The sequence below is a fragment of the Arvicanthis niloticus genome, chromosome 10, assembly GCF_011762505.2.
Source record: "Arvicanthis niloticus isolate mArvNil1 chromosome 10, mArvNil1.pat.X, whole genome shotgun sequence".
Taxonomy (NCBI): Eukaryota; Metazoa; Chordata; class Mammalia; order Rodentia; family Muridae; genus Arvicanthis; species Arvicanthis niloticus.
In genome coordinates this window covers 42,768,111-42,788,019 of record NC_047667.1, presented here as the reverse complement: position 1 = coordinate 42,788,019, position 19,909 = coordinate 42,768,111, and the positions used below count along the sequence as shown (strand labels likewise).

The following is a 19,909-nucleotide window of genomic DNA, read 5'->3' as shown; positions in this document are numbered from 1 at the left end:
GATCTGTACTCACGCCTGCCTGTCAGGACTTGTGGGAGTCAGGCTCAGGCTTTCTAGGGTGCTGTGGTCCTGGAAGGCTCCTATCTGAAAGGTAGTACTTTTGGGGGGTACCCCATCTGATTACAAGGCTTTCACTTTGCTAGGTGGCCAAGGGGTCTCTGGAGGGGTAAAAGGACACAGCTCCAGAGAGCTATGTGGATGAATATTCTCTTCGCCTTGCCAGCCCCTCCCCCAGCCAGTCAATCTGCAGGTGGCTGTCAGCCAAGGGCAGGTAGGCAGCGTCCTTGGAGCTGTGTGATTTATCCCTGCAGTTCAGGACGCTGTGTTGCAGCCTGCTGGCTGTTTGGCTGCCACAGGGTGGTTTTCTTGACTGTGCACAGGACTTTGCTGATGTCTTCCTGCTAATCCCTCAGTAACAAGAACTCCTCTATTCTTTATTGGATTTGAAGGCAGGAGCCCATAGAATATGGTCTCATCTTTAAGAAACAAGGTTGGCCTCTCCTTGGGTGGACTTCATAAAAGGGGTGGGAGCTGGACTTTAATCCACGGTCAGCGTGAACTTGAGACATCGGACTTCACTGAGCCACTCACTTGGCTGTGTCTAAGGTAGAAATAAGAATGTGGGCTTTTTTGAGTTACTATTAGGCTTGAGTAAAATGAAGCAAGTGCTAGCTAGTTACCATTACGAGCTATTCTCATCAGGCAGTGATGCTGTGTCCAGGCAGTGGTCGCAAAGCAAGAGAGAAGGCTTGTCCTAGGGTCAGAGGCTAAGGTGATATGGTTACAAAAAGCCTGGGGCCAGACAGTGCTCTGAGCAGAGGCTGTGGCAGTGTCAGGTCATTGGAACAACTGATTTTGATGTGGGATTAGGATGGGAGCCTGTTCCTCTAGGTCAGTACCATTTTGGGACTGGTTAATGGCTGTGAATGCAGTCTGGGGCCAGATTTTTACTCAGTCAGCTTGAATTTCTGATAGCTATACACCTGCTGGGAGACAGACAGACGACAGACACACAGACACACAGACAGACACGCAGTCACATATAGACACACAAACATATACACACAGAGACACACAGTACTGAGGAACTTGCAGGCAGGAGGGTCTCTTTGACATGTGGCTGTCCATAATTTCTGAATAGTTTATAGTCTAATTCCCTTGCTAAACAAATTACACCTTTTAAAGTAACGATCGGATGGTCCCGATAGTGTCTGTGTGCATGGATATTTGTAAGACTTGAACATACTGGAGGGACCAAGCCACAGTCATTTGTGACAGCCAGTAATCAAGACAGAAGCAATTACTTAGCCCAGCAGATCTCCCAGGGGACCAGCAGCCATATATCAGGTGGTGATGAGCCCAGGATTATCTGGCCACCCACAGCCCTTGAGTTCAGCTGTGCCCTGTGTCCATCCTCTGGAGCCCAGTCTCCCGACATCTGTGGAAATCACATCTTAGGATCTCCTGCCATGGGGGACTCTTTGGAACCAAACAGTTGCAAATCAGCTTGGGGGCAGATGGCACTGGACTGTGGAAACGAGGTCCCCAAGCACAGTGGATCTGGGTGACATGGGAGTGGCAGCTGTGGGCAGCATTAAGGCCAGCTGCAGGGTAGGCAAGCCTTTTAATTCTCTCCGTCACTCTCATCACTGCCCATTTGGGTGGCAAGTCACGGTGGTTCACCTCGAAGCCCCTTGTCATTCCTGCTGCCCTGTCCCACAGGTTTCTGACAGACACTTCTGCATTACCAACGATATCAGACAGCTTCCATCGACCCATTTACCCCTTCCTGTCAGGCCCCTCTCTGATCAACTAACTCCCACCACCTTCTGGTCCCACAATCTGGCATCCATTCATCCTCTGCTGAGTCTCTAGCCAAGGTCACCCCTCAGTGGTCGGAGTCAGTGTCTGATTTGTGACTCTGTTCCTGGAGAACTTTCTATGTCCCTAGAATCCCACTTTGAGGGGGAGAAACAGAAGAGGGTTGGATTCTGTGGTCAGTGTTAGCAATGAGCAGAGCGAAAACCAAACCAAACCAAACCAAACCAAACCAAACCAAACCAAACCAAACCAAACCAAACCAAAAAGACCTTAAGGGAGTGGGTGGCGCTCTGTGTCCAAGTCCCCTTTCCATTGTAGTTTGGAAGGAGCTCATCAAGCGATCTCTAGCTGCAGGGGGCAGGCTCAGAGTGGAGGACTTTCTGTGTGCAGATGCATGGGGCAAGAGCATGGTCTGTGGCCCAGATAAAATACCCAAGGTGAATCTTCTTCCCAGGCTGAGCCAGCCCCTTGGCAGAAGCTGCTTAACCCAGAGCTAAGAGGGTCTCTTAGGCCTTTAGGGTTACCATGGACCAAAGAGCGACTGCTCCAAGCCTATTGCCATCTATGAAACTGGAATAACAGTGTCAACTACCTACAAGGCTGTTTGTTGAATGTTTGAACGAGGTTATGCAAATGACATGCTTGGTGCATTACAAAACTGCAGGGGGCTGGACAGCGTCCCACGGGCCAGACGCTGGCTTTGACTGACACTGGTGTGACCTTGGCCAGAGATTCAGCTGTGGATGAAGAGGAGCCAAACTGTGGGTCCAGGACTGCTGAGCTTGGAAGTTTCATGAGGCGATGGGAGTGAGGTGGCCAGGGAAGGGCTTGGCAGGAAGGGACCTGTGGGCTGGAGGAGGTGCAGGGAGAAGGAGTGACCTTCTGAAAGCTTTGGGGGTGCAGGTCCTCTGGGCCCCATTACTTCTTAGGAAGCACATCTGAGTCCAGCAGGGAGAGAGGGCACATGTGGCCTGTGTATTCATTAGCTTTCTCATTGCTGTGGTAGAAGACCCGAGAAGAGCCACCTGAGAGAGAGAGAGGGTTTGTGCTGGGACCCTGTCTAAGAGTCCCTCCCAGCAGCACAAGCATGGTTCCAGGAGCGTGAAGAAAGATGTTTTATGCCATGTTCACACTCAGGAAGCCGAGAGGAGTGAGTATTGGTACTCAGCTACCTTCCTCCATTTTATTCAGTCCAGAACGCCAGCCGATGGAAGGGTGTGGTCCCCATGCAGGGTGGGGGCTCCCTGATCAATTAAACCTTCCTAAAAACCATCCTCACAGGGATGCCCAGACTCCACTTACATGATGATTCTAAATCTGGTCTGGTCAAGCTGATAATGGAGAGTAACTATTAGACACTCCAAACTCTTTCTCACTGGCTGAGCTGTGTGGTCTTGAGCAGGTCACTGCCTGTCTTTGGGCTCCAGTTTCCTTCTATATGAGCTGAGGGGGTTGGGTTAGGTTACGACGTCTTCTCAAGTAACATTCATCTCAGAATAACAATACTTCATACTCTTTAACGTAATTTACAATATTACATTAATAAGCCCAAATAATTGTCAGGCATGGTAGCACATGCCTTTAACCCCAGCATTTGGGAGGCGGGTAGATCTCTGTGAGTTCAAGGCCAGCCTGGTCTACAGAGTGAGCTCCAGGTCTGCCAGGGCTACATAGTGAGACCTTGTCTTAGAAAAACTAAATAATAATTGTAACAACAGCAGCAGCAATAGCAACAACAACAATAACAATAAGAAAATGGCTCTGTGGGTAAAGTGGATGGTTTGTAAGCCGTGAGGACCCATGTAAAGCCAGTTTTAGCAGCACGTACCATAATCCCAGCACACCTGTTATAAGGTAGGAAGCAGCTAGCCTGGCATATGAAGCCATAAACTAGAGTCCCTATCTCACAGAAGGTGGAAGGCAGGGGCTAACACTCGAGACTGCCCTCTGACCTCCACACATAGGCTACAGCATCTGCACCCCCCAAACATGCGCACACCTGTACATACCACACATACACTGAACACACGCATTTAAAAACTGAGATCACAGTGAGGCAATCCTGGCACCACGGACACCTGACTATGTAATTGCATGCTGTTAGCAGGGGCTATGCCTCCATCCCAAAGGCTCTCATGCACTCTGGATATGATCCCCTTTTATGTGTGGAGCAGGCTGGCCGTCGCTGGGCAGAACTTTATGTGCCCATGACATGGCTGTGGCCTTACAGTGGGCGGTGATATATGTTGGAAATATTGGTACATACAGTAACAGTAAATATCAGCAACTCACCTGTCAAGTGCGGTGATAGATAAAAGAAATACATGTAGGAAGGTGTCAGCCGAGAAAAAAAATATACGGCCAGCTGTAAATCACCGCCACGCAATTAAAGCATAAAATCAAGTTAGGCAGTATTTTGTTTCCTCAGGATGGTGGACGGTGCATCATGGGGTGGCAGCTCCTGCACACAGGAGGGTGAACTGGCCTGGTGCCCACTGCCTGCCTCTCAGTGGCCAAGCATGATGGAGGAGCCCCTGGGAAGGGTTCTAGGACCCAATCCCATCCCCATGACTCTCAGCTTTGAGGTGGTGGCAAGATACCCATCTCTAATCTGTAATAGGCTCTCGTGTGGATGCTCCAGGAGTGAGCACTTGTGTGTTCTTGGGAACCCAGGCTCTGCTCTGGGAAGGGGACACATTTCTAGGGATAGGATGCTGGGGTCAGGGAGCAGGTGAGAGCTGACCGCTGGACTTAGCAATGACGCTGTACATTGACCTGTCAAGTGTAGGCTGATTGTCCAGGCAGTGCACCGAGTGGCTGGATTCAAGAGAAGCCTGGCCCGGGGATACTGGAGTCATCGATTCTAGACCGCCTCAGAGGAGTTTGCCAAAGTAGAGAGCTGTGTAGAAGGTGGCGTGGGGTGTGGAGTTTGCTCTAAGGGGTCGTAGAGAAATGGGTGGTAGATGACCATTGTAGGATCAAGTATCTGAAATAGTGTCATGTGTCCTGTGTGCTGAAGGGAAGGGTCAAGGAAGCTGGTAGAGTGATGTACAAGGCAGAGGGGACAGATGCCTGGGGAATCAGGCACCCTGTGTCTAAGGGAAGTGTTGACTCTAAACAGTAGTAGCTCAGGCCAGCTGTAGGAAGCCAGGAAAGTCTCCTGCTACCATGGTGGCTGGGAGAGTGGGTTGGGGTAACACATGGTAGACCTCCTTCTAGGGCCACTCTTTGGAAAGTCAGGAACTATACTATGTTGATTTCCAGGGTTCTCTTGGGGTGTGTATCACTATTTATAGGAGGCCTGAGCAGTGGTATACTTTTCCTCAGCTCTGCTCTCCTTCAAGACACCTCTGCTTGTGGGGAGAGGACGGCGAAGGTAGAGAGAAGCCAGCAAAGCCATGGGGTGTGAGCGAAGGATTAGTGAGATGGATGTGGAATCTGCTGGACAGAGATAAAACTGAGGCCACAGGGCTGGAGTGTGAGAGGCAGAGGCAGGGGCAGTGACAGCACAGTATCCTGGAGTCAGTGCTAGAGTGCACTGTGAGAAGAGTGAACAGGGGGATGTCACCCCATAGTGGGATGACTGGGGACAAGGTCTTGGGTAGACTGTCAGAATGAGCAGCTGAGGAAGGGTGAAGGCTATGACCTTCTGGGAGAGATCATGTACCAAAATGGGGAACACAGGAGGCCTGTGTGATGAAGCCACCAGAGGTGCTGGCAGGTACGATGCTGAGTTGGGTACTATAGTCACCAAGGACTGAGTACGGGGTGCTGGGGTGACAGTGAGGGTCATGGGGAAGAGAGGGTGCTGAAGTGAGGTCCTGGCTGTGAGGAGTGGTAGCTTGTGTATTCGCAGGGTCTGCCGTGCATAGGAGCTTGGTGAACACTTGGTGGACACTTAGTGCTGTTTCAGTGACCACAAACCATTGTGTGGATCTGGTCACGTGACAGCGCTTAAAACCATCGAAGGGCGGGATGTCTGTAGGGTAGGATTTTTGTGTCCTAGAAGTTCTGTGTCTGTAGGGACTTCCCCCTGTTGTCTTTCCATAGGCTCCAGACATTGTGACTGTGTCCCTGCACTGGTGAATGCCCCAGCCCAGCCCCAGCAAGATCAGAAGGGTTGTCAGAGACAGGAGCACAGACCAGGGGTGACAAGGACAGAAGGACTGGCCCTTCCTGGGGTCAGAGGTAGCACTGAGAGATGGCTCTGATGTCTTTGGGACTTCCTTAGCCCTTGAGCTGTGTGGTCTGTGCACATACTTTGGGGTGAGGGCTACTACAATGACCCTGCCTTATAGGACTGGGGACTCCATGGCTCAGGTGCTTCTGGGGCTGTGTGAGGGACATGGGGTCCTGTGTTCAAGCTTGATTTTAGTCAGGGGTACTGTACCAATTTTTTGTTGCCGAGACGAATCCCTGAGAGAAGCAACTCGAAAGAAGAAAGATTTGTTTTGGCTCATAATGGCTTCCATATCATTGTGGTGGAGAAGGCATGGAGGAGCAGCCAGCCTTGTGTTGATGAGGGGGTAGAGAGGAAAGCTGGAGCAATCACCTGCATGCCAGCCTTTCCTTTTTTATTGCACCCAGGACCCCCATCCTATGAGATGGTGCCATCTACACTAAGGCAGGTCTTCTGCCATTTAGTTCCCTCTGGAAACACCCTCAGAGTCACAGAGTCTGTACTAACCTCCCAGGTGACTCTCAGTTAACCAGCTGACCAGCATCTTAAGCCATCCCAGGCACTAGGTCTGTGTTTGTTGTCATTGATGCTGGCTGTGTGCCACCTGTGTTGCTTAGGCGGTATCGAGTTCAAATCCTGGTTCTCTCGTTTGCTGCTGGCAAGCTGGAACAGCATCAGGCCTCCCTCTGCCCCAGTTCATCATCTGTTACAAGGTGGTACAGTACCCACTTTTCAGCTGGGACACTCTGGGGACATCTGTGGGATGACTGGTGACAATGGCAGTAGTTGTCCTTGTTTTAGTAAAACTTCAGCATGGGACTCTGTGTTATGTCCTCACTAGAAAAACCTTCAATGGGAGCTGTTGCTTTTCCCTTGGGATCCGTTCTTCCCTGGCTACTCAGGTACACCTTTCAGGAGTTTGTTCATTCATTCATACATTCATTCATTCATTTGTTCGTTGGGTCTGGTTGCATCCCTACTGCATGCTACGTGAGGATAGGAAGAGGGGCTGATGGAAGGGAACCATCAGCAAGTCCTTCCTAGCATCCATTTCTCTCTCTGTGTGGTACTGTTTAAGCCTAGTATCTTGGGAATGCTGGGCATTCCCTCCCCCAGGCCACAGGCCACAGCCCCTCTGTGCATTTCTGTGCTTGAATAAGCTCTAGCTGCTGTCCCATGAGCTTTAGCTAGGCACAGTTGGCAGGAATGGCCTTCTGAGAGTGAGGCCAGGGTGAGGATTTGTGGAGTAGGCAGTGACTGCTCATAGTAGATACTTGGTGACAGCAGCAGGGTGGGTGCTGCCTGGGAAACCCCCCAGAAGCCGCATTCTGTCCACCTCTTCCCTCACCCCAGAACCCTTCAAATCCAGTCAGACTATTGTTGGGACCATTGGCTGTCTGTATAGCAGCTATGCTTAGAGTTTTAGTTTATCTTGGGCCCAGTAATTTTTATTTCTGTGTGTGTATGTGTTTGCGAATGTGCCTAAGGAGGTGAGAGAGCTATTAGCTTCCTGAACTGGAGCTCTTAGGCGGTTGTGAGCTGCCTGGCGGGTGCTGGGAATTGAACTCAGGTCCTCGGCAAGAACAATATGTGCTCTTAACCACTGAGACATTTCTCCAGGCTAGGCTCTGGATTTTCTAACATGGCAGTGCGTTACATTTTTTTTTTTCTGGTCACATGACAAATATGTCACCTGCCACAGCTTCTTCATCTGTGACTATTCCTGGTCTGATATCGGACACTAGAGTCCATTGTCTTTGTCACATACAACCTGCCCCACCCCACTTATTCTGGGACAACTGGCTATGGCTGGAGTGCTCCTTGGGGCTGGGACAGGCCAGGGGAGCTCCAGGTCCAAGGCAGTGCACAAAGTGCCCCTGGCAAGGATCCTGTTGGCCATGCTTCAGGAGAAAAAGGTATCAAGGGGCCCCTTCCACTTCCCACTGGTATAAATCCCACGATCAGAAAAATTGCTTCAATGGCTGAAAAACGCCGGTGGGCAAGTCCATTTGTTTTTCATTTTCCTTGAGCACTTCCACCCTCGAGCATGCATCACTGTCCGGAGGAGATTAAATTTATCCCCGGTTATCTTTCACATCTCTGTTGCTCTGGTGTCAGTTGGCTTCTGGCTACTGAAAGCCTGGCGGTTTCTTAGAGGCCAGCCGAGGAGGCTTTCTTGTGAGAGAGGCTGCTGCAGGGTCCTGCTCTACTCTGGTGTCTCCCCTCAGCCCACTCCTCCTCGGTAGGACTGGCTTTAGAGAGGCCTTCCCTGGAGAGAGGCTTCTGCCTCAGCATCCTCAGCAGCAGGTGTGGGTGGACACCCCCATTCCTTCTGGAGCTCCTTGGAAGGGTTGTGGTGAGCGTGTCAGAGACATTGTTCATCAGCAGGGGTTGATGGCAAACATGCAGAACTATTGAGAACATTTTCTAGTGACACAGATACAGGCTTCGGTCCTGTCTGCCTCCTGTCCCACTGTCCCACACAGAAGGACACACGGCCGCTCACACACATGGGACAGAGCTGTCCTGCCTTGTGAGTGTAAACCAGGAGCAGCTGCTGCCTCGCTGCCTGTGGAGGAAGCCTGGACGTCACCCATGCTCTGGGCACTTGAGGCTGGTGCAGACCTGGCCTCGAGCTCTCCACACTCACGCTTACCCTCTGTGAACGGCCTCTGATTCTTTTAATTCAGCAAAGAGGAACTGTTCTTCTGGGTTCTGCATCCCTCTGAATGTCTTATAAAAGCCCAGGCGCCTATGAGGCAGGATTCTGATCAATTTGGGGGGCTCATAAGACCCCAAACTCCTGCTTTGTGCAGTTAGCTTTTTCTAGAGGCACATCTCAGCCCCTCATACCCAGCTCCTTTCTCATACCGCTTCAGAAAAGCAGCTGCACTGCTGGCTGTTGGGGAATTACTCTTGATATGGAAACCCCCACTTCTCTTCAGGACACCATGCTGGGGGAGGGCTGTCGAAGCCACAGCTGTCCGAGCCTGTTGCAGGCCCATGCAGCCCCCTCAGCAGGTATCACTGCTGCATAAGAGACCCATCATTCTGCATTAATCTGGGATTCATCATGATAGCCATGACCATAATTAATTTATTTGGTATTAATGTGGATGAAATATGTACTGTCCTTTCAGGGGAAATCAGGCTGCCTATAAGCATTAGTTAAAAGGACCATTAAAATCAAACCTTCCCCAGATCCATTAGGCAAAGTCTCTCATCCTGAAGAAGATAAAGTTCTGCTGTGTGAAGTGTCATGAATAATTAGGTTGATTGCTGTTTTAAACTCTGCCCCAGCTTCCCAGCCCCTCCTGCCTCCCTCCCTCTTTCCTTCCAGACTGGGAAAGAATTACCTGTGGCCAAGCACCCTCTTTGCTGCCTGACCCTAGCATTTCTCCCTGGCTTCTGCAGCCACTGCTATGGCTTTGTGTGTGTCCATGTCTGGGATTTGGAGATAGACTTCAAAGATCTCACTGGGATGCTACTTTCAATGTATCCTCCCTTTCCCTCGCTAGCCCCAGTAAACGGTGGCAGTGGGTGGCATCCTCTTGCCTTCCTGCCAGTCTGGAAAGCATTCAATCAGAGAGCTGCGGGAAGCAGGCTTTTCCTAAGTGAGATCCGCAGACTGGAGCGTATAGTGAGGCTTTGATAGTGTGGCTTCCTGGGCCAACTGTGTGCTTAGTGTGTGTGTGTGTGTGTGTGTGTGTGTGTGTGTGTGTGTGTGTGTGTGTATGGGGGGGTTGAGCATTCAGAAGGAAGAGGTGAAGACTTCAGGAGAGCCTCACCCTCCTGAGAGTGTGTGGGCACACGCATGTACTGTCCCTCAGCCGGCTAGCTACACAGGGCTTCTCCTATGGGAAACCCTGTAGAAGGCTAGGTGTGCTAGACTGAGTGTCCCACGGCATACAGGGTTCCCTAGCAGGCTGGTCTTTTAGGAAAAGAAACACCACAAAAAAGCAGGAGGTGAAGGGTGACTTCCTGCTCTGGATGGCCCTCAGAAGTCTCTCCCACTGCCTCCATGCAGTGAGGGTCTCCCTGTGGCCCCTGGGATGTCAGCCTTTTGGAAGGGAACTGCTAACTCTGGCTCTGAGCAACCCCTCACCCCCTTGTTTGCTGCAACAGCACCCAGGACACAAAGCAATAAAGCTCAGGGGACATAAACTTTGATGTTCCCTGAACACGGGCGTGGTGGGGCCGGAGAGGGTTGGTGAGACCCCAATCCCAACCACCCTGTTTTTACTTCTTTTACTGCTGCCCTGACAGGCGCTTTGGCACAAAATGCACAGCCTGCCAGCAGGGCATCCCCCCGACCCAGGTGGTCCGCAAGGCTCAGGACTTTGTCTACCATCTGCACTGCTTTGCCTGTATCATCTGCAACCGGCAACTGGCCACAGGGGATGAGTTCTACCTTATGGAGGATGGCCGGCTAGTGTGCAAGGAAGACTACGAGACAGCCAAGCAAAACGGTAAGCAGAGTGGCCCTGCTCACGCTCCTCCAGTGCCTTGCAGGCTGTGTGCTCTGCACTGAGGTGCCAGCCTCTCTCGGTCCCTCCTGTCCAGCCCTCAGGACACTGCAGATGCTCAGTCCAAGAATTGTAACCAGAGCTCCGCGGTGAGATTCAGTTCTGAGCAACCCCCCAAACCCTCAGGCCTTGCCGGCTTTGTGAAGCCTTAATAACTGTAGTTATTGGGAGCTGCTAAGGTCCTTATGCAGTCGTCAACTCACTGGTTTCCTTGCCTGGAGCACAGCTGGTGGGCTGAGGGGTGCCTGGGAGCTTGATTGATGGGAGGTGTGGGGGTATATTTGGAATACATACCTTCATCATCTCATTCCTCACAGGATGCAGCCAGTAGCAGCTACAGGACTTGCAGGGTTGGCTTGTTTTCAGTTGTCTCCTCCTTCTCCTCAGACTGTAGCCTCAGGGGAACTGACTCTTGAGTGCCTGAAGCTCTGAAGCTTGAGCAAGTGTGTCAGTTAGTCAGACAGAGAGACAGTCGGTCAGACAGACAGATGATCAGTTGGTCAGTCAGTTAGTCAGTCAGTCAGTCAGTCAGTCAGTCAGTCAGTCAGTCAGGGAAATCACTGGGAGGAGCCATGTTTAGGGAGACTTAACAATCTGATGGCCTCTACCTCACCTCAAGGCAACAGCCCGCACTGCAGTGGAAACTCACAGTTCAGTATAGGTTGAGGTCACCCCTCAATGTTTCCCAGACACCCCTGTGAACCTGGCCTCAGTTAGGCAGCCTGAAAAGCTGCTGTGCTTGTCCTCCTTGTCAGAGCCTCAGAGAGCAGACAGAGGCTCTTGCTGTCTGAACAGGGCTCAGACCCATGCATTCCCCATAGTCTCTCCAGGAAGTTCAGTCCTGACTCTCACTTTCCTGAAGCACTCCTGGCTCTTTGCTTCTCCCTCACAGCTCTGCCAGTAGGGCGAGGGTATCATACCCCACCTTAATCCAGAATTCCACCAAACCCAATCTAGGCTTCTTAAGCCACAACTCCTAGAACCTTTACCCCTGACTAGCATTTTTATCAACTCCGGGTATCTCTGTGGAAGGCAGCTCTGTCAATGGTCTGGGCTTGATGGAAACAAACCATCAACCAACTTCACTATTTCTTTCTAGCTCTTTCCTGGGCTCAGTTACCCAGGTTATCTGGGTCTGATAAATACATGGAGAAGTTAGATTTTGGTGGTGGGGAGCAGGCTGAGGCAATTCTTTAGGGCCCTGTGGTAAGTCACTGGGGCCAACCTTGGCTTTGGCTTGTGGCAAGATGGGACAGGAGCCTTCTCTTTCTTGGGGACTCCTGGCTCTGGCCGCTCCTGGTGGACTGATGACATTGGTCTTCTTCCCGCAGGGGTCAGGGACCTCTATAGCTCCCTCTCAGCCCTCTGCCTTGAAGCACTTATTCACTCTGGTTCAGTGGCTCTGACCCTTTAATACAGTTCCTCATGTTGTGGTGACCCCCAACCATAACATTATTTTTGTTGCCTCTTTGGAACTGTAATTTTACTACGGTAAAATGATTCGTACTATTCGTATCTGTGTTTTCCAGTTGTCTTAGGTGACGCCCCCCCCCCCATGGGGTTGAAACCCATAGGTTGAGAACCACTTCTCTAGTTCCTTAAAGCTCCATGCTGTTGCTTTGAAATCCACCAGGATGTCACAGGAGGGTGTCGACACAGAGATAACAGGGCAGTCCAGAACTCTGATGACCTCTACCAGACCTTCACGAAAGCAATGCCTCTCCTGGGCCTGTCCTGCCTTGCATTGTCAAAGACCTCATGTTGACCTTGTGTGTTCTCAGGCCACAGCCTCCTGTGCTGTGGATGATTCCAGAGAGGAGGGAGGCTGTCAGTAGGGTCACAGGGGAAGCAAGAACGACATGACAGGCCTTGTCATCTCATGGACGGAGTTTGTCCCACTGTAGCCTTCTGTAGGACACTGGTCTTGCCACCCAAGGCTGGGTGGGCAGCTTACAGGCTTGGAGTTTCTCTGGCAAGTTGTTTAACTAGCTAAGTCTCAGCCTCGCCACACTGGGGTGTCTCCTGGGGCTAACTGGGAAGTTGGTTATAAAAGGGAATTCGAAATAAGAGCAAGGGCCTAGCAGAGAGAAATGTGGACGGGAAGTGAAGCTGCTAAAGGATTAAAACCAGCAGGGGAAGGAAGGTCTGGCCTCCAAGTGTCCCTCGCCTCTAGCTGTCGAATAGGCTAGGGCCTCTCTCCCATGCAGGGACCTTGACATGGTAGGGGATGTTCGGCTGTTTTTAGTTGTCATTCCTTCCTGTTTTTCTAAACCTTTTCTAGGCTCATAATTCCCTCCCTTGAGCTAAACAAAGGGTCTCATGTCAGTGGTTTGCATCGCAGTGGGAATCGTCTCATCACCTTCAATATTTACATTTTCAATAAAATGATCCTGTGTTTTATGCCAGGGACAAGTTTTAGGAGACACTGCATAATTCAAAATGAACACATGTTAAGGCTAATTTTCCACAGGAATTAGTGCTCTAAGTGTGCATTGTGGGGGTGTATTCTGCAGTCACACCGATCCATAACCAAACTGTATTTTGCCTTAGTGCTACTTTTTATTTTCTCAGCATTATCTCCGGCACCTTGCTGAATGCTCTCTCCTAAATTAGCAGCCCGGGGTGTCGCGGTCTTGCTTGGCCTTCCTCATCGTGTTTTTATCACATCTAACTTCCGCACCAAAGTTATTGATTTTTGGGTACATTTTTCAGCACGAGCGCTGCCACCACCACTTAATGAATACTTGGATGACATTGTTATAGGATATAAAAAAGATTTTAAATTATAATAACAGCGAATGTTAAAATAACAGCATAATAGTTCCCATAATCACATGAAGAAAGTCCCATGGCTGTGGGCAGTGCTGCTGTACCAACCAGCCACCGCCATGGTGAAGGGCACGGACACGGGCTGTGAGGAAATGCTTCCTAATTCACTTGGCCAACCTGCTCTGAAACTAAGTGACTCTCAGGAATTCAGTCCCCTCCCCTGCCACAATTATACACACACATGCCTTGCCACACACACACACCCTGCCATGCACACACACACACACCCTGCCATGCACACACACATACACCCTGCTATGCACACCACACACACAGTGCTGTGCACATGCACACCCTGACACGCACACACGTGCACACACACACGCGCACACACACACGCGCGCACACACACACACACACACACGCACACACATGCACACGCACACACACCCTGACACACACATACACACACAGTGCTGTGCACACACACACACATGCACACACACACACATTATTTCTTTTGAGGAAGGGATTCTTGTATTGGCCAGGCTGGCCTCAAACTCTTGGGCTCAAGTGATCCTCCTGCCTCAGCCTCTATAGTAGCTGGGACTACAGGCTTAAACTTTTTTTCCTGTTTCATGATTTGGAAGTTTTTATGTGAAGGCCATCTGCATATTTTGAAAGCACATCACTTCGTTTATATAATTTAGACTTGCATCATCAAACAGTGTTATGTTGTGAGCTCTGTAAATCTGTTGGGAAGGGCTGGGTAGTGTGCTGGCTCCCAGCATCTCCTAGAACCAGGGACTGAATGCACGTAAGTCTCGTAGCAAGCCTGTATACAGTAGGCACATAATAAATGTTGGCTATTATTGTTCCTAAATAAGAGCTTTTTTTTTTTATGGAAAGGAAGAGGGAAAAGGGTAGGGAGAAAGGCAAGAACACATGTGGGGGCCCAGAGAAGTGGGGGCTATTTTATTTCTTGCTGATTCTGTTTTTAGCTTTCCCCCAGACATGCAGGGCAAAGCCAAGTCTAAGGTCTGGGAGACAGACAAACTGCACCTCATTGTGAATCACTGAACCCAGGGTGTCACTCTGTGATCAAATGTAACAACCCAGGGCTAACGAGAACTTGAGGCTGACTACTGGAAACCTACTGAAGACTTTTGCTGACCAGTGTGTTGCCCTAAACTAGTCCTTAACTAGCCCTTAACTAGTCCTTAATGTGTGCTTTTCAGATAATTTGACTGTGACCCACAGTTTGAACTTTAGTTTACTTTTCAACTACATGTTCATCAACACCGTGATCATGTTTCATGGGACAATGTGTATTTTATTCAATATGTCTTACGAGTTTTGAGCATTAAGTTGACTTCATGACTCCAGGGATGGGGGTAAGTGGGTCTGATCCACCATTTATAAACATGGATGACTGGGGAGGTGGAGGCTCCCTTCAGTTGTGCGGCCGGCTAAGCTGGCAGAGTCAACAAGGCCTAGGATGGGCCAGTGGAGCAGGAGACTCTGAAGAGGTGAGGGGCGGGTGGCCTGAAGCAGCTCAGGACAGACTACATTTTGGCTCCTTCCTTTGACAGCCCGAGAGGGTGTCTGAGCAGAGTATTCCCCATGACAGTGTCCCTGTGTAGGGTGTACTCCCACAGGACGCTGCCTATTCTTCCCCCCACACCCTCCCCCCCATACCCCCGTTTGTCTGGAGGAAGGAAGTGGGGCAGAGGAGGCCCGGCTACTTCCTCTCAGCTGATTCCATTAAGGTGGTTTTCACTACAGATGATTCGGAGGCTGGAGCCAAGCGGCCACGGACGACCATCACAGCAAAGCAACTGGAGACACTAAAGAATGCTTACAAGAACTCTCCAAAGCCTGCCCGGCACGTGAGAGAACAGCTCTCCTCCGAGACAGGCCTGGACATGAGAGTGGTACAGGTGAGATGCCTGCACTGCTCTGCCCCTGAGTGATCCAGGCCTGGGGCAGGTCTGTGTCTCCCACCTGAAGGACACTTGGGCATGAGTGACACCTGGTGAGCGGTGGCACTAGTGTATAGAGAGCTGAGTTCTGGGGTGCGAGGCTCAGGCAAAGAGACAGTGGGCCCCCGGCACTTTGTTCTGGCACACTACCAAAGCTTTGGCCTGGCCCACTTTCAGCTACCTGCCTTGAGGGTCCAGGGGCTTTGGGTACCTCCTGAGTGTTAGTCTTGTGGCCTGGGTCTTTATGTAACCCCTGAATGTTTTCCCTGTGCTTCGTGGCAGGTTTGGTTTCAGAACAGAAGGGCCAAGGAGAAAAGGCTGAAGAAGGATGCAGGGCGGCACCGCTGGGGCCAGTTCTACAAGAGTGTCAAGAGGAGCCGGGGAGGCAGCAAGCAGGAGAAGGAAAGCTCGGCAGAGGACTGTGGGGTTAGTGACAGTGAGCTGAGCTTCAGAGGTGAGCAGGGCTGGAGGGGTGAGGCCGAGGCCCTAGGTGAGACCCTGGGGGACACTAATCCTTGCCCGCAGGAGGGATATTTCTGATGATAACCTCTTGGGCACAGGGTTTTCTTAGGCTTTCAGTAGAGGGTGGGAAGGGTGTTAGTGGCCCTTCCAGAAGGGGTGAGGAGTAGAGAGCAATAGAACAGACCTCTGTTGCTGAGCTATGGAGGCTGGGGTCCTGGGGACCCAGGCTAGCCCTGTCCTGGCCCAGAGGCCCCTCCCACTTTCCTGCTGCCAGAGATGCCCTCAGCAGCCCACACAGTTGTGAGCAGATGGCCATGTCTCAGTCTTTGCCCCAGCCCTCCTGCACCTCTCCCCTTTGCAGGGACACTGAACTCCTCCCATGGTCCCCTAGACTAAGCCGGTCCTCCAGTCCTGGTTGCAGGAGCACATGCTCAACAGGCCTTTTCCAGGGAAATCAATAATGTGAGTGCATGATGGGGAACTGGCTGCGTTTCTGAAACCCCTCCCCCCACCACTCACTCCATCTGTCCTCTGCACACAAGCTTTGCAGCATGCGCTACGTTCAAATCTGTGCATCAGCGAGATTGCAAATTACCGCATGAGTGGGTCCTCAGGTTGTTTACAAATAACCACGACTGCTCTTGGTCACTGAGCCCTCAAATACAGAAGATTATTTATTTATTTATTTATTTATTTAATTTATTTTGGGTAGGGAGGGCAGAGTCCTGTACCAAGGATCAGAAACCCGATTTCTAGTGTAGCTCTGTCAAAGCCATCCATTTCTCCGGAGCCTTAGTCTTTACCTGGGGAATGTCATCCTTACCCATGTCACAGACTTGTCACGGGCCTCTGTGGACACACCCAGCTGTGGATGTGCTTGGGGAAAGATAAACACACCTCTGTCCATGAAGAAAAATGGCCGGCATGGTTGTTTCCATAGTAGCCTATCACAGGGACGGCAGGTACCAGGTGTAGGGCCAACTCAGCCATTTGACAGTGGCGGACTCTAATCTCCACCTTCCTGCTCCCTTCGAATGACACGTGGTTCCTCTTTTTTAATGTTGGTGAGTGGAATGTGGGGATCAGAGAGACAGGGTGTTGAAGTCTAGTCACAGTGGCCTTTTGTAGGAGTCAGTGTGTGAGGCCAGGTAGATGTAGGAAAGGAGGAGACTGGAGTAAGTTGTTACCATAGCTCGGACTGAAATCTCTGACCACAGCCCAGGGGTCTGCTGAGCCCCAACTCTTAGAACACAGTGCTTAGGACCCAAGGAGGGCCAAGGAGATTTGTGTCATTCCCAGGCCTTTTGGCAAGACTGGGCAAACAGGTTAATCCCATCTGAGCCGCTCCACACCCTACTTGGAACACAGAGTAGCACTAACACTCGTGGCTCATTTCTCTTGGGTGCGGGTGGGTCTCTGGGTATAGCATGTTCTCTCTGGGTAATACACAATCTTGTAATTCTTAAGACTAAACCTGCTCACCTCTATTGGAGAGAGAAATTCTTTCAGCAAATTCCATTAGATCCCCTTAATGAAATTCTTCAAGAAACCAGAAGGTCCATTTACCTTAATCGAGCCATCCTTTATCCTCAGTAAGTAGGTTATTGGATAGAGAAAGAAACTGAGTTCTTTGGTATCGAGCCCCACCGTTTTCGGGTGGGTCAGGATTTTACACACAGGCCTGAGAATGTCTCTTAGCCACCTCTCTCATATAGGCCTGCTTCTCAACCAGCAGACAAAATACTTTTCTTGATTTGAAAGCAGAGTTTCCATTTGTGATAGATTGTGGCCCACCAAACTCTGGCAGGCATTCACACTCCTCAGGCTAGCCAGGGGTATCTCAGCTACTCCAGACCAACAAGCTCGCCAGCCTCTTTCCAGCCCATGGGGCCTGGGGATTTAGGTACAGGCATTCCTCGTTTTCCCTTTGGTCGGTTGGCCTCTAGATGGCAGGCTGACATGTTGGTGTCTGACCTGTGCTTGGCAGGGAGGCAGCTGCTGTCCCTGGGCATCCCTCCTGGTCATTGTCTTGTGGTTGTGAGGATCGGGGACCACAGGAGTTCTGGGCACTGACAATAAATCTCCGTTCTTTTGTCCACAGAAGATCAAATACTCTCAGAGCTTGGCCACACCAATAGGATTTATGGCAACGTGGGGGACATTTCAGGCGGACAGTTAATGAATGGGAACTTCTCCATGGATGGGACAGGACAATCCTATCAGGACTTGAGGGATGGGAGCCCCTATGGAATCCCCCAGTCTCCATCCTCCATATCGTCCTTGCCGTCCCATGCCCCTTTGCTCAATGGGCTGGATTACACAGTGGACAGTAATCTGGGCATCATTGCGCATGCAGGGCAGGGAGTAAGCCAGACACTGAGAGCCATGGCTGGGGGACCCACCTCTGACCTCTCAACAGGAAGCAGTGTAGGCTACCCTGATTTTCCAACTAGCCCAGCCTCTTGGCTCGATGAAATGGACCATCCTCCTTTCTAGACTTTCCTCGCCGTCTTACTTGTCCTCCTGGTGTGAGAGAATGTCTTCAAGGATCAAAAGTACACCAGTGTGAATTTCCATTATTTTCAATGGAAGTCCTCGGCCGGCTCCTAGGAGGCGGAGACCACACTAGGATACTGCTTTCTTGGGAAGAGACAGGAGAGCAGCCTCATCTCTACCACAGCACAGGGGTGGATGGCCTAGAACTCTAAGGATGCTGGCTTGTTGGCTCCCTCCCCTCCCGCCCTGCTTAGACGCTTTGGCTGCTCAGTGCTTGGACAGCACAAGGTGACCTTGACAGGCCACCTTAGCCCTTGGGAACTCTGCTCCAGCTGGTGCATCTCACACTTGGCCTCCCAAATCACCCCTCTCACCAGAACCAGGATTCCTGAGGGAGAGGCACCATGGCCCTTGAGAATAATAAAATGGTTTCTGGACCACCTTGATTACACCCTAATTTTCAAAATAAAGTCAGTTTATTAAAGGCTAGTAAAAACACTGATGGCCACAGTTTGATATTAAAAAAAAAAAAAAAATGACCCATCCTATTCTGTTTGCTGCTGTGAAAATAATGACTCTTTCCCACCTGCAAGTGCGATCCAGAGGCAGTCTGGGTTTAAAAAACATCCCATCTATGTTATGGCACCCCTGATGGCAAGAAATGGCTCCACTGCAAGTGACTGAGACGAGAGCTGAGTGACTCTGGGTCTGATGAGTCCCCTTGGTGCAGAGTGCCTTTTAATTTGCTTACATCATTTGTCCCCCAAGACAGGCTGAGGGCCACAAAATGATCAAAGCTAACCCATGTAGAGACCAGAATGACAATCAGTGAAGACGTTTGTAGATACATTCGGATTCCCAACACTCGGTCTGTCTAGCCACACTAGCGGATCTTAGTCTTCCCCGACCTGGTTTCGTGGCGGGGCAGAATGAAACTGGAAGCATCCACGGTACTCTGGGCGAGTTGGTTTTGATGAGTTTGCAAGGCTATTCTCCCTTAAAACACTAGCTTTCTCTGCTGTACTAGCTGATTCTGTTTTTGTTGCTTCCAGGGACCAGCATACTTTTTTTTTTTTTCCTGGCTTACCTTGGTTTGGTTTGGAAGAATAACTGAGCTCTCTGGCTGGACTTGTGCCATGCTGCAGGCTCCGGCCCTGCGCCTAAAAAGCCCTAGCTCTCTGGCCAGCCCCCAGTGCAGAGACCCTCTGCCTGCAAGGTTGGCAGTTACTGCTTGACTAAACCTGCAGTGGGGAACCCAGCCTGGCTCTCAGTCTGTCACTGAGGCTGTACCTCTGGTAGACACAGCTGTGAGTGGTGGCAACTGCCACTGGTGGTATGGCCCACTTCTGGTCATCAGGAAGTGCCCCAGTTTCAAAATGGGATTTTACCCAGTTGGAATTCACTCCCCCCACCCCCCAGAAACTGGTTGGTTTTTTCTAGCCTCACATTCTTTTAAACAAGACCTGAGGGGAAGGAAACGGAGAGCGGGCATTGCCTTTCTTTTACATAAAGTGATGAGACCAAAGGCCCAAGGACCCCCCACCCCCACCCCTTTTTTTCCCTGTCAGTCAGTCAACCATAATTTGAGGATTCAGGTATGCGGTAGGGGGATGAAATGAAGAAATCCATTTCTTCTTTGGCTGCTGGTTGTTTTTTTTTTTTTTTTTTTTTTT

General features: G+C 50.7%; 1 protein-coding gene across 1 annotated transcript in view; it reads left to right on the top strand.

Annotated features, from left to right (window-relative positions):
* Lhx4 (LIM homeobox 4) overlaps window positions 1–18,678 on the top strand; it is a 40,843-nt gene extending 22,165 nt beyond the window's left edge. The window contains exons 3-6 of the mRNA XM_034513628.2: window positions 10,268–10,470; window positions 15,082–15,236; window positions 15,561–15,732; window positions 17,842–18,678. Coding sequence (XP_034369519.1) covers window positions 10,268–10,470; window positions 15,082–15,236; window positions 15,561–15,732; window positions 17,842–18,236 — 925 coding nt within the window. The 3' untranslated portion in view covers window positions 18,237–18,678. The remainder of the gene's footprint in view (window positions 1–10,267; window positions 10,471–15,081; window positions 15,237–15,560; window positions 15,733–17,841) is intronic.
* The last annotated feature ends 1,231 nt before the right edge of the window (window positions 18,679–19,909 follow it).